The 14,232-nt window shown below is 41.0% G+C and overlaps 1 protein-coding gene across 1 annotated transcript; it reads right to left on the reverse strand.

Annotated features, from left to right (window-relative positions):
* Positions 1 to 626: 626 nt before the first annotated feature.
* Positions 627 to 13,993, reverse strand: LOC108931694 (beta-1,4-galactosyltransferase 6-like). Its single transcript, XM_029246515.1, has 9 exons — positions 13,076 to 13,993; positions 9,002 to 9,118; positions 8,464 to 8,577; positions 7,225 to 7,349; positions 6,837 to 6,953; positions 5,663 to 5,850; positions 3,103 to 3,225; positions 2,137 to 2,238; positions 627 to 1,211 (listed from the first exon to the last, which is right to left on the reverse strand). Exons 1-9 carry the CDS (start codon positions 13,299 to 13,301, stop codon positions 1,064 to 1,066), a joined length of 1,260 nt encoding a protein of 419 aa, XP_029102348.1. The 5' UTR covers positions 13,302 to 13,993; the 3' UTR covers positions 627 to 1,063.
* Between the last annotated feature and the right edge of the window lie 239 nt (positions 13,994 to 14,232).

Raw genomic sequence — 14,232 nt, forward strand, 5'->3', positions numbered from 1 at the left:
AATCAGGAACATTCTAGCTTTTAGCAGCAATGGCATAAACACACTGCTCTCAGGCAGATGGTGTGCCCCCACGCTTCAATTCAAACAAGACATGCAGCTGCAGATTCCCTTGACACAGTGCATCACAAAAAAAAATTAAAAAAAGAAAAATAAATACATACAAACAGGTACACACACACATTTTATAAAAAAATAATCTGAAATGATAAAAATTAAGATTTTCCAATATTAAAATAAACTAAGGCATGCAGAAGATACTGAAAGCCTATATTTTGTATGTGAAAACCATAAAGCAGTAAATGAAGACTCCCCCGATAAGGTAGGTATGACACTAATTTCATAGGAGTTACTTACTCCCTTTACAAAGTTATAGCTGCCAAAACAAAGGATCTATTAGAACATCCTTTGTACTTCTAATAAGCTAAGCATTTTTAAAGGCCCAAATTTACATATGCTCCATTCATGCAAATTGTAAATATACTGCTAGAGGAATGTCACGTGTTTTAGTAATACAAGACCAGTAGTGCCTGTGAGCCTGACAGAAAGTACCTTTGCCAAATATCGCTCCTAATGCTTTTTCTTTGGGGGGGGTCAGAGGAAAGCTTTTTTTTTTAAAAAAAAAAAAAAAAAAAAAAAAAAAAATCTCCAAAAGCAAATCTGTTGGTCTCTATGGCAACGGTATGCATTCTATCAATGGGACTTCTCAAAAAAGAGTGACAAGCTATATGGATTCCTTAAGGCTGTGCCATAAAAATAAGACGTGTTTATGGTAACACATTCCTTCAAAATGAAATGTATATTTTGTGGCTTGAGCCAACCTGGAGACTGGAAACACTGAACAATATGAGCGCGCACACGCACACGCACACACACACACACACACACACACACACACGCACACACACGTGCGCAACTGTGATTACACAGGCCCCAAACCCCATGGTAAAACCCTTCATAAAAATAAGGTGGCTTGGCAATATTACCCTACAGGCACAGGCTCCCAGCTCAGACCGTTAAGCACCTTTTCCAAAAGTCCCTTCACAGATACAGCCAACAAACACTTTCAATAGTCAGAGATTGGAGCCAGCTCTGGAGTGAGGTTCACGGAAATATTTTTATATAAGCTACTCAAAGTGATTTCAGGGCTGTAGTTCAAGTTGTTCAAACCATCAAGGTGTTGCCTCTCTTTGGAGTACCTCAGCAGCTTGTACCTGGGAAGTAAAATAGAGTAATATGTAAAATTGTTATAAAAAGCATTACCTCCATCAGTGTTCCTCACAGTGTGTAAAAATTTATCTATTGAGTCTGAAAACAATATAGTTGCCCTGTGTCAACAGGCAATTCCTATAGTTCTACACAGTCCTTTGAAAACTATATTTCAGCAGTATCTTCATGAAGTTGTTGTAACCAAAGTTTTTAAAAAAAAAAAAAAAAATACACATGACTTTTAAACAACTGCTTATGAAGATGTGTTGTACTGTGTGCACATACACAAAATTATAATATACTGACATGGATGTAACAGCTAAAATGGGGAAATGGGAGGGGAAATCAATATACTGGCACTATATCCACCAAGATGACTGGTTAGGTTTTTTTTTTAATGCTTTTTAATGCACTGGTAATGTCAACAGCTGTGAGGCATTTTGTTAAGGTGCAAAGGTGTACACAAGTTAGGTGGAACTTGGTTACCCGATTCATTAAACATCGAGACTTGAGATGGAGGGGTCCTGAACCCATTTATCCAACCAAAGAAATTAGACCAATTAGAAAGTTAAGTGATTAAGAACACCAGACACCTTGTGTCCATCCAGGACCAGAGACGTGCAACACTGCCTTGAGAGAGAGCAGAATAGTGGGAATTAGGGTTTACCGCCCGGAACAAGGACCGCCCTCCACGGCCACATGAGCCATGAAAGTAGCGGTGACACTTCAGTTAATACTACTCAAGTACTAGACTTGGCATGGCTATACTTATTGATTCTTGGGTAGTAAACCAAAAAATGGACATTAATCTAAAGATGAATCAATGGATAACAAAAATAAGGCATGGACTACTGGCAAAAGCCCATCCATTTACAAAAACATTAATATGGATTTATGCATTAGCTCAGAGTAGCTTTGGCCCAGACTGACCTTCCCAGGAACTGCACTTCTCCTCGATGGTGATGCGGAATGGACTTGTACTTCCCAATATCCCCTTCTGGCCTGGATACATTGAAACCTGCATAGTGAACTCTGAAATTCACAAAAGTACAGTCAAACTGGATTTTTCCATCAACCATTCCATTTATGAATATTACTGTTGTCCATCTGAAACAAAAGACACGCAGCAAAATGTAAAAGAGCAACACCCCTGACAAATGCAAAATGCATACTCTTCATATGTAGGTCAATACCTTGATACAAATTAAAGTACAGCAAATCCTCAAGCAGTTGAAATTCTTCAGTTCATGTCGTTACTTCCCCGTAATAGTCCAATTAAAATGAGACTCCTCTTCTGAGTAGGCTACATAAAGTTCAACTTCTATTCTTGTTACAGCAGTTACAGTAGATATAGCAGACTACACAATAGTCAGTATGTTGATACAGTAAATACAATAAATATAGCAGACTACATAACATGCAGTATTTTGATATAGTGGATACTGCAGATATAGCAGACTACACAATGTTTTTTGATCTATTGGATATAGTAGCCTACATGATTTTCAGTGTTTTTCTGGAGGGGGGAAAAAAAAAAACAGAAAATTATGGCCATTATGTGGGCTAAGGGTGGATAATTACTATGTTTTATTTTGTAATGCATGTTATGCAATACAAAGAGCTAAATCTGTCATTTTCATGTAAATATGGGTGCCATAGAAGTTCAAAATATATCATTTGTTATTTAACAGATTTTTTTGATTCATACACATGCTATTTTATACCTTTTGCATTTAACAGCCTCTGTCCCCGTTAGTCAAGGATACACCATATTAACAAGTTATAACTTATTTATGATGCATTTTGCCCAACTACAGTTTGTCTATTGACATTGCAACTAAAACTGCACACTATGCTCAGCTCCATAGAAAGAACATGACTTGAAGGGCAGCAAACCTGTTCCAAAGGTCATCGTCCTCCCCGCCCCAGCCCCAGAATGCATTGGGGAACCCGTTGATCTTCCGGAACTGCTCCACAGTGAGCCCACTCACGCCTCCAAAGAATTCACTGTAGGGAAGGCTGAAGAAACACGTTCACAGTTTAGCCACACCATCATGCCAACATGTCCTGTGAGAAGGGTGACACACATACACATCTCCAAGTTGCCATAAACCATTATAATATTAAAAAAATAATAAAAATACACTCAAACCTTCAGTGTAGCTAAAGTCACTGGGAAAAATTATTATGGTTGCAAGATTACAGGAAGTTCTATTGCTGTTTATTCATTTACTTGAAAATGTTGTCCATAGCAACAGTCAGTGGTAGGTTTGTATATAAAGAACTACTTAACACATACCCATTACTCAGCGGGAGAATTTTTACTGTTTAAGTTTAAGGTGAGTACATAGGTTAAGGGCACTACAGCAGTGCATGGGATTCAGAACTAGGTCCTTTGACTGTATGCTGACACCTGTAACCACTACACCTCTATATGTGTATAGAAGTATTAATCTAAAGGACAGGTTTTACATAAAAATACTGCTCCTTTTATGTTGCTATTCTCACCAGCTAGAGCAAGAATAAGAATTACATACAAGAACTTATTTACAATTAGGGGGTTATCTTGGCCCATGGTATGTCCAGGATATACATCTTAAAATACCATGTTACCATAATTTCAATTGAATTTCAAAAAGCAATCAAATTCCAGCATTTAAATCCTGCTTTGCTCATCCTACAGAACTGTGTCTATTGTAGAAAAGCAAACTAGGTAACAACTACAGCAACCCTAAAAGAGGTTGTTACCTGGCTAAAACATACAACCAAAGCAGGCAAACGAGGAAAGAAAAAAAAAAAAAGTAAAAATGCAAAAATGTTCAATACTTTGCATGAATACTGGTTGAGGGAAAGTCCCCCCCCTTTTTTTTATGCAAGCACCAAACTCAAACAGGGTCACGCAATTATTTAAAGATGATGCATCGTAAAATTGTACCAGGGTAAATATTACACACAAACTGGTGATGGGAGAGCAGCATGTAGAAATACACTCCCATTATGTTTATTCATTTAGCTTACGCTTTTCTCCGAAGCAACTTACAATGTTAATCTACCGACAATTACTTACCCATTTATACAGCTGGGTGATTTTACTAGAGCAATTCAGGGTAAGTACCTTGCACAAGGGTACTGAACCCAGAGGTGGGGAATCAAACCTGCAGCCTTTCGATCTAAAGACAGCAGCTCTAACCACTATGCTACCAGCTGTCATCAGAGAGAAAGGCTCATCTCTCTCTCTCATTCTCTCTCTCACACACACACACACACACACACACACAGAGCTGTGGCTGATATGAGAGGAACTGGAAACACACATCACAGGCTGCAGAAAAACAGGATGCAAGCAAGTCTTCCTGCTCTAAGAATCTTATTCTGATGAGAAAGTCTAGAACTTAAAAACAGGATATTCGTCCCAGATGGCAAGCCAATTCAAAACTGTATCACTGAATTCATTTCAGTGCTCTTCTTATACACAGGCTGGTCAGATTGTGTCCACATTTCTGATTTAATATTAAACAAGCATCTTGAGGAAATTTCACAACAAAGCAGTATGACTTTACCAGGTCTCTGCATCTCTTGCTAAGCAGACATTCAATTACACTTAAAAAAAAAAAAAAAAATCCAGGCTCTCAGTGCTAATTATTGTACTACTACAAATAAGTAGTTAAAATAGATTTACTTGTCTGACACTTTTTCCCCAAACTGCCTTACAATGTTAATCTATTTAAACTGATTTAGTCATTTATATGGCTGGGTAATTTTTACTGAAGCAGTTAAATACTGTACCTTGATCAAAAGTACTACAAGGGGAGGGGGATCCGAACCAAAGCCCTTTGCGTGCAAAGTAGTGGTTGATTCTCACCACTATGCCACCTGCTGCCCCTACAGTGCCTTCAGAAAGTATGGAGACCCCACCATGTTCTCCACGCTTTGTTGTAGACTTGTTTTGAAACAGAACCTTTTAACAGCAACTACATGGGCAAATCTTGCGTTTTCTTCCACCAGCTTTGCACACCCGGATTTGGGCAGTTTCTCACATTCTTGCGGATCTTCTCAAGTTCTGTTAAGTAGGATGGGGTGTTAACACAAAAGAAACAGGATGTATCCGAGCCCAGTTTGGAGTTTCACAATAACAAGTCCGAATATTTACATAAGAGGGAATTCAGTTTTTTTATTTTTAATAAATTTGCAAAAAAATCCAAAGATGCATTTCGCCTTTGTCATTATGGAGTCCTGTGTGTCAATAGATGAGGGAAAAAATCTGTTCAATCCATTCTGAAATAAGTGCACAGCACAACAAAGTCTGAGAAAAGTGGAGGGGTCTGAATACTTCCTGAAAGCACTGCACACGTATGCCCAGTTGTAAAGGGTTACTGATTGCGAAACGAAGAATCAAGTTTCTCATGACCATTAAAGATCATGTCTCATTGGTACTGCATATAGAACGTTCACTCACATGTACATGTACTTGTCGAGTTTTGCAGCAAAGTGGCGAGGCATGTTCCCGCAGCCATAGTAGTTGCGGTCATTCTCTGGGATGTGGTCAACGTCATGGAAAATGACACAGTCCCAATCAAGGTCCCTGAGGGCCTCTTTGAAGCCGACATTGAAGAGCATGGCACGGTTGAAGGGCTGGGTGCCTGTCTTGGGGAGCAACATGAAGATGGGGGGGGTGAAGTGTGTATTTCAACCTGGTAAAGAACGCAAGGTGATTCACACTCTCAAAGCACTCATACAGCACCTATGTCATAAAACACGCACACACACGCAAATCCCAGGTTACAGCTTCCCGAGAACCTGAAAAGCACCTGAATTTCCAGCACACGACCAAAAGTTGGTACTGAACGCAAAATATTCGTTACCAACAAAACCTAAAAAACTGAATTAAAAAAAATAGGTATTAGATGCTTATATACATATAAAAAAAAAAAAAAAAAAAATTACACACACACAATACGTTGACAGTTAACATAAATGAATGCCATGTCATAAAATAGGGCTTCGTTATATTTTTCACTAATTTAATGTATTATTCATGTTAAAATAAAGTTAATACAGCATAGTATTATATTACCACGCTGCACTATTGTATTCACTTTCATTGCAAGATCTGTTTTTTATGGCTTTTTCCTTCTCTGCACCACCAGAACACTTGATATTCATTTTAAATACAAAGTATCTTGAGTGGACGCACAAACAAAATGTTCTGTAGATAAAACATTCTCATAAATAAAATGCAGTCGCTGATACACACACTGATTGAGTCAATAAGAAATATGGTGCCTTGCGGCAGTGACGCTACCAGACAATGTTATCGTACAGCGAGTGAGTGACGTTATGACCAAACATCAGGACTTGAAAATAATAAAGGTCAAGTAAATGGAATGGCCTTCGTAAGTCTGACTCATTGCAAGTTGCATATGTTGTAAACACAGGACTAGTGTATCTTCCATTATAACCCAGATTTGTGTAAATGTAGAATATTTCCAGAGATCCTAAATATTAAGACATTACTGAACTTGCTTGTAGCACAGATCATCCTGATACCTGTGTTGAGCAAGATGTCAGCATTCAGAATTTTTTTTTTTTTTTTTTTAAAAACCATATAGTGACAAATTAAAGAGCCATACCTGCTCAATGACATAGAAACCAAACTGTAAACGTTGTCTCTGCAGCAATGGAAGAAGATGCTTGAACAGAATTGGCAGATGTTCGTGGCGGTTCCTGAAGGGAATAAGAATTGCCACCTGACAGAAATGGAGAAAGTGTTTCAGCTGTGATCTATTCTCAAACCGCTTACTGAAGCACTTTAACATTGACTAATTTCGCAAACAGCCGACATCCATAAAACTGACACGTCACAGATTTCGGCATCTCGCATGAGGCTACTCCTTCCAGTGCATTCATTTGTTTGTTTCGCATTTTAAAAGTGACTATGAAAGCTTTCATACCGCAGTTCAAAATTGAAACCAAAAAAAAATATTTATTCAATTAAAATACAGGATCTTAAGATCAAACCTTCCAACGTGGTTTGCAGTCTTTTGGCTTCCAGTGCCCTCCGAACTGAATATCCATGTGTTTTGAAAACTTCAACTCAATGTCTTCCATCAGGATTTCACTCATGTTAACATCAATAGGGCCATCTACATGAAAAACAAACAGTAAGATATTAACACACTCAAAGGTATAAACAGCACATGTCGGTTTTACTTAGGCATGAAGAATTCACCATTTATCTTTTTCTTTTGTCCACTGTTGAGGACATAATATCAGGACTTGGAACTATATTCATTTTTATTTGTGTCTAGTTGTCCACAGGATGGGTACATTTTACATTTCACCTGTCCCATCAAATTTAGCCCGTGCCCAATTTTGGATCATTGACTAAATACAAAAATAAATAAATATCCTTCAGAGGGCCGGAACTCACTACTTCAGCAAATACATGTCTGCTTGCAATATAATTTTGATCCAAATTTAGATATGACTGAAGAAATTCAAATAAAGCTGTTAAAACAGATTACGTAATTCTACCGTCTTAATACAAAATAAAATACTGGGGCTATGCTGCTCATTTTTAATACGTCTTGGCACCTTCTAGGGAGGAAAAAAATTGAAACAAAAAGCAAATGACACATTTTACAACAAATTTCTTATAATTTACCTTACTTTATTATACACCTGCCTGACAACGAAAATGTATACAAATCATTTGTCCTGGACAGTCGACCATGTTGAGCACTGTAAGTAATGTTAAATATGTATATTTCAACTACAGAACACACTATAGCGGACATACTTTGAAAGAATGTCCAAAATGTTTCCACTGTAATACATGGAAATATTGCTTTCCCATAGTATTAAAAAGTCCACTGATCACATAAAGAAGTTAAAATCTATTAATCTAAAAGGCGAATATTTAACTGTAGCAGGGTTTGTTTTGACTTTGTTTTTAAACATGAAATTTAAACTGACTGGACACGCACGATCCCAGGCACAGGTTGAACAAAGTGGTCACTTGAAATTAGGCATTATAGAAAATGTTTGTTAATAAATATTTCCTATGAGGAAATGACACCCTTAAACTTTTCTTTTAAATAAGTGACCCATACAAAAAAAAAGCACATTACCACACTAACCTGATACTGTACACCATGAGCAATTATATACTGGACAATGCAGATTTCAGGCCATGCAGTATTAAATTTTACATTGCGCTGAAATGGTACAATATAACGACAAAATTAGAAAACTTACTCATAGAGGGTAACTTTTCAGGGCATGGCAGATTTGGGGCGTAGGTGAAGTTATCCGGAAGGTACGTTGTTGGCTGAGCAATATACTCGCTGGAGTTGCTGCCATCGGGGTAATCTGCGACAACACAAACTGATAACTGCACCACAAGGGTGCGGACATTTTTCCAAACAGACCCCACCCCATTATCTTCCACAAACAGTTATGTAATACAAGCTAATGGCTTTTTCGAACGGATAAAGGGAATGGGAACGTCCCCAGGGAAAATGTCTTTTAAAGATCAATGAAGGCTTGATGCCAAGCCCAATTTGCTTAACCACTCATCTAAAATAACACATTTCGATGACCTCACCGCTTCAGGGGCATGCATTTTAATGGTGTTGATTCCCAGAAATAACACTTCCGCCGCCGCCGCCACCACCACCACCACCACCACATAACCCACACGGACAGAGCTAATTTAATTGGAGCAAAGCAACAATAAACCCATTAGATCCGTGATAAGAGGAAGGAGCGATAAGAGGCATGTGCAGCTGCTCACCTGTGCCGTTCAAGGTAGTGTTCTTGTTGGTGTACAGCCTGATCATATGTCCGATTGTTCGAACGTTGTCCCTCAGCATTATGCCCTGTGCCTGCACCATGAAGAAGTAGGTGTTGGCTGAAAAGGGAGACAGGACAAACATGTAGGCAATGCTGCAGGACCCCACAATGGCACCACACTCAGAACTGTTTCTGCTCAATTTGTCCCCATCTGTTTTCTATTTACATAAGCCACAACCCAAACTTTTTTGACAAAGTTACAGAACCTCTGCTGATTACTTCTGCATAGTTGGAAAGGAAATGTGTTTGAACGCTGTGGTCCACACCTGATGTCCCCCCGTAAAGACGTAGTTGACTATACTGATTAATGTCCTTCAGATTGAAAAATTAAATTTGACCAACATCACAGAGGAATTATGGAATGTCTGGATACCCTTCTGGAACTTATTACACGTACCTACGTGGTCACATCTATGAAACATTGTATTCCTTTGTCCTCCAAACCTTGCACGTAGTATGTATGGAATGCAATTTGCTTGCTTGTTTCTTTGACCGGGTGATTCATAAAACCAATTTTAAAAAAAAAAAAAAAAAAAAAAAAAAAAAAAAAAAAGTTTCATTTCAATCACAAGAAGTCACAGGCAAATATACAAAAGCATGTTCTGCTTTTCAAAAAAAGGAGGGAAACAGACACCAAGCTGATGGTTACAGAAAAAAAGCACAAAGCTTGAGAAGCATCTTAACACTGAACATTCAAACACAACTTACTAAAATAATGCAAAGTGAGACCAGAATGGCTGGAATGGAACAATGGGTGAAGCCCTGAGCACAGAAATCTAGACTCCTCATGCAAATAATCATTCAAATGAGTAAAAGGTGACCTATAAAATTCTGCCAACCAAATAATATTGGTCATAACATTTTCATGCCAAAATTGTGTTTCTGGATCCGGAACTTTCAAGGAAACAGATCAGCACAAGTTTAACTGTTCAGATCCGCAGAGATAATTATTTTATTTTAAGGAAGAATCTCAGATGACATTCTCACCTTTAGCATTTGCTCAGAAACACAGGGAGGGGTCTAAAAACTGCAGGGGGAGGGGGGGGGAGAAAAAAAAAAAAAAAAAAAAAAGCATCCCAGGTGCCAGTTAGCTATCAGTTAAGGACAGAGCATGTGATACTTTACAACAGGACAACACCATAGTGTTGCCGTGACCCTCAGCAGGCTGTGAGCTCTATGGATAGAGCCAAATGTAGACATTTAAACAGAGATAACTGCTGCATGAAGGCCAGTTTTACAGGCACAGGCCAGGTGGAGCACCCTTCATCATTTGCACTTTTGACACATCTGAGTGCCAGATACATCCTGCCTCTAGTACCCAGATTCATCCAGAGGTGCCCACAAATGCCAGTTTCACTTCTATTCTCCGCACCTGAGAAAGGATGATATCGAGGCAAATTGTTTTGGACACACATTCTTGTACCGCACAATTCCTGGGAAGAATTCCAGCAAAGGGAATAAAGCACCCGTCAAGGCAATTTGGACAGAATAAAGGGTGAACAAAAGAAAAAAAAAAAAAACTAGGACAAGCACAATATGGCATGAACACAACACAAACAGCAGCACTGTAGCAAGAGGCCAGAAGGGTTTCACCTCGAACATCAGTGTCCACCTACATTAACTGCCTTTGATTCATTTAAAAATCATTTGTAAACTGGAAAAATTTGAGAAATCTGAAGAAAAAACAAACATTTTGTTGACGCTTTTGTAAAAACCAACTTAAAATGATAGGAGTACTATATTAAGCTACTAACAACTTCCCTATTTACACATCTGGGAAATATTTACTCTATCAGTAAATATCTTGGGATTTGAACCTATGTCCTTCGATTGCAAGCCAGCAGCTCCTGAGCAATACCAGCTGCCCCCAACATTAATCTCCCTCAATCATTGACTAGACATAGTTTTCAGATCCTGTTTAAACAAATATCTTAAATCTGAATAAATGGAGAATTACAGAAGTTTTCTGTATAAAATGAGAATTTAAGTGAATGAAATGGACAAAATAGGCTCAAGTCACACAAACGACACGACAGGGGAGATGGTCTCAGCTCTACAAAGCTACTGTTGCACATTTCGAAGCACAGAAAACTTCATTTTTTTGTGTAACAGTAATCTTAAAAATAATGAGTCACAGTTTATCACTGGATAATGGTATTATCGCATTTGTTCATTTATAGAAGCCAAATTAGATTTTGTGGTCTGAGGCCATGGAGAAAATAGCTGGGAAAGCAAAGCACTAAATTGTGTGTGGACTCATGTACCAAAGGGTAAGAAAACAGAAAAAAGCAAATTGGGCAGTTGGTAGCACAGTGGTTAGAGTGTCTGCCTTTAGACCCAAGGGCTGCAAGTTTGAATCCCAACTCCAGCTGTAGTACCCTTGAGCAAGGTACTTACCCTAAATTGCTCCAGTCAGAAATTACCGAGCTGGATAAATGGCTTTTAAAAAAAAAAAAAAAAAAAACTATGTATCTTACCATTCTAAGTAGCTTTGGAGGAAAGCAAATAAATTCATTCCTACTGAATGAATAAATGCAAATTCAGAATGCATGCCTCAAGCTCTGCATACACCACCACATGTGAGCTAATAGACATTGAGTCAAACCGAGACAGTATAAATGTGAACAAGTTTGCCGCACTTCTGCTGTTTCACAGGACCGTTTGCTACATTTACGCACAATAAAGTATATTGTATATTCCCAGCGCAATCCGATAGCCGTTTGCATGCGTAACAAACTACTGGGAGAATTTGCCAAAGACCTCAGACTTAAAAATCAGACAGAGGAGAAGAGGGGGAGGGAAAGAAGAAAAAAAAATAATAAAAAATAAATAAATAATCCTCTGGCAATGCAGTCGAGGCCAACGGGGACACAACTGTGCGCCTACTACAGTACTATGAGTAAAAACAACACATTTATTCAGTTAAGTGACACTTTTCTCCAAAGAAACTTACAATGTTAATCTACCTACAATTATCTACCCATTTATACCGCTGGGTAAATTTTCCTGGAGCAATTCAGGGTTAGTACCTAGCTCAACAAGAGTACTACAGCCAGAGGTCAGAATCAAACCCACCACCTTCAGGTCCAAAGGCAGTAGAGTTCTAACCACTACACTACCAGCTGTACACCTCTCCTTATTAATACGCACACAATGAGCAACAGTACTGCTGCATAGCAGTTTTATTTCAGCGTGTTAATAACAATGATGGTGCATCATCAGAAAGCATCACACTTGGCTGCAAATTTACAATCTATCACAAAATGACACAATCATAGGTGTGTAAGTCTACTGGGGTTCACCTTCTCAGCCCAAAGGCAGTTTGAACTTGAGGGGGGTTTGTAGCTTTTTTTTTTTTTGCTTATGCCATTATGGTTTCGCCTTCTCTAGACAGAGCGCTGGAGCAGCAGGACCTGTAACTGTAGGTATTTTTAAGAATTGCTGTGGCTTTCTGCAGCATTGTCACGATCAGGTGGTCCTGGTTTCATGGGTCAGTAAACGGGGGAATTTCAATGGCCAAGCCCCCCAGTAACACATGAAGCTGAGTCACTGATGGAAAAACATGGCTCACCTACAGGGCAGTATGTGGTGTATTTAGTGGAGCATTTAGTGGAGCTAGCACCCGGTACTGGGACAACCCAGGTTCGAATCCCACCTCCTGCTGAGTAAGTACTTACCCTGAATTGACAGTAAAAATAAATCAGTACATCATTGTAAGCATTTTGACAGTGCAACTTGTCAGCTGAATACATAATCAACGCAACGTGTGTCGGTGTGTCTGACTTATGATGCTGCGTTTGCGTGTGTCCGCATGTTCCGATGACGCGTGGGTGTGTCCGCCCGCCCGCCATCCATCGGAATGAAGTTTAATTTCCGTTTTCCACAGCGCAGGACGGGCGGGGTGCGGCGTCCATTTCCCAGAACCCGGCTTCTTGCGATCAACATCCGCACATTTAGCACAGAAAAAGAAAAATGCAGCGACTGGAGGCGAAGGGAATGCCACGCGGATGCTCACCTATTCCCGGGGCCACGTAGATGAAGTAGAGGCACGAGGTGCACATGGAGAAGAGGAAGATGAAGGCCAGCAGGGAGCGGCTCGTCGCGCGCTGCAGTCGCAGCCGCAGCCGCCCCCACCTCCACATTTTTGCTGACAGCTGCGGACTGAAAGCGAAAGGGGACCGTGGCGGGCGGCGGGCGGCGGATCGGCTGGCAGAGCCCACCCCCCGAGTCGACAGTCCCATACAAACGCGAACAACAGAAACAGAGATGGGCAGAGACGGACGCCCCCGTCAGCGCACGCGGCCAATACTGCGCGGCACGTCTCGCTCATCCAGAGAGGGGGGCGCGCGGGGACACGGCTCGCATCCCCGCGCACGTCGGAGGGAATGCGGCGTTTCTTCGCGGGTTCTGGGGGGGGGGAAAGCGACGGAGGTGGAGGTTGTGGTGGGAGGGAGGATCTCCAGACCTCCACACCTCCAGACCCCCCGAGCTCCGGATGGGTACAGGCCCGATCGTGCCCCGTCACGCCACACGGAGGACTGGCCGCTTGTGCCGCAGCCGCCGGTCAGGTGCTGAAGGAAGCGCTAGCGAAGCGCAGCGCCGCATGGTGGAGCCATGTGTCTTGACCGGGGTTTCTGGTCAATCGTGGTCGAGATGAGCTTGGGTCTTCCTCTCCTTCTCCTCCTCCTCCTCCTCCTCCTCCTCCCACGGGCGCACCCGCTGCTCTCTCTCAAAAACCCCACGGCCCAGTGATCTGCCGCTTTGTTATGGCGCCATCGCAGAGCTGATATCACATTCACTGCCCACGCGTGGAAACCGACAATCACTCAGTATTAACGGTTAAAGCACACAAGAGACCCTCTAACACAGCCCTTTCCAGCTCCCACCGAGTTCTGCTGGCGCCGCAGAGCCAGTTTCCGGTGGGTGTAACCGGCCAGCCCCGCACCCCTCTCCAAGTACCCCCCCCCCGCCCCTCAGCCCCGCCTCTGCTTCCATGGCAACCGCGCGAGCTCAATGGCTGCACTGAGCCGGTACCGGACACATGCGCGGACCGTGGTGTCCGTGAGGCGCGCAGGGAGCTGTTTGCGAAAGTTACAACGTCTGTTCGCACGTTCTCTTGCTCTCAGCAGGCTTTGGTATTTATGCAACTGAAGCTGGAGCATTTTTCAAAAG

Source organism: Scleropages formosus, chromosome 19, assembly GCF_900964775.1.
Source record: "Scleropages formosus chromosome 19, fSclFor1.1, whole genome shotgun sequence".
Taxonomy (NCBI): domain Eukaryota; kingdom Metazoa; phylum Chordata; class Actinopteri; order Osteoglossiformes; family Osteoglossidae; genus Scleropages; species Scleropages formosus.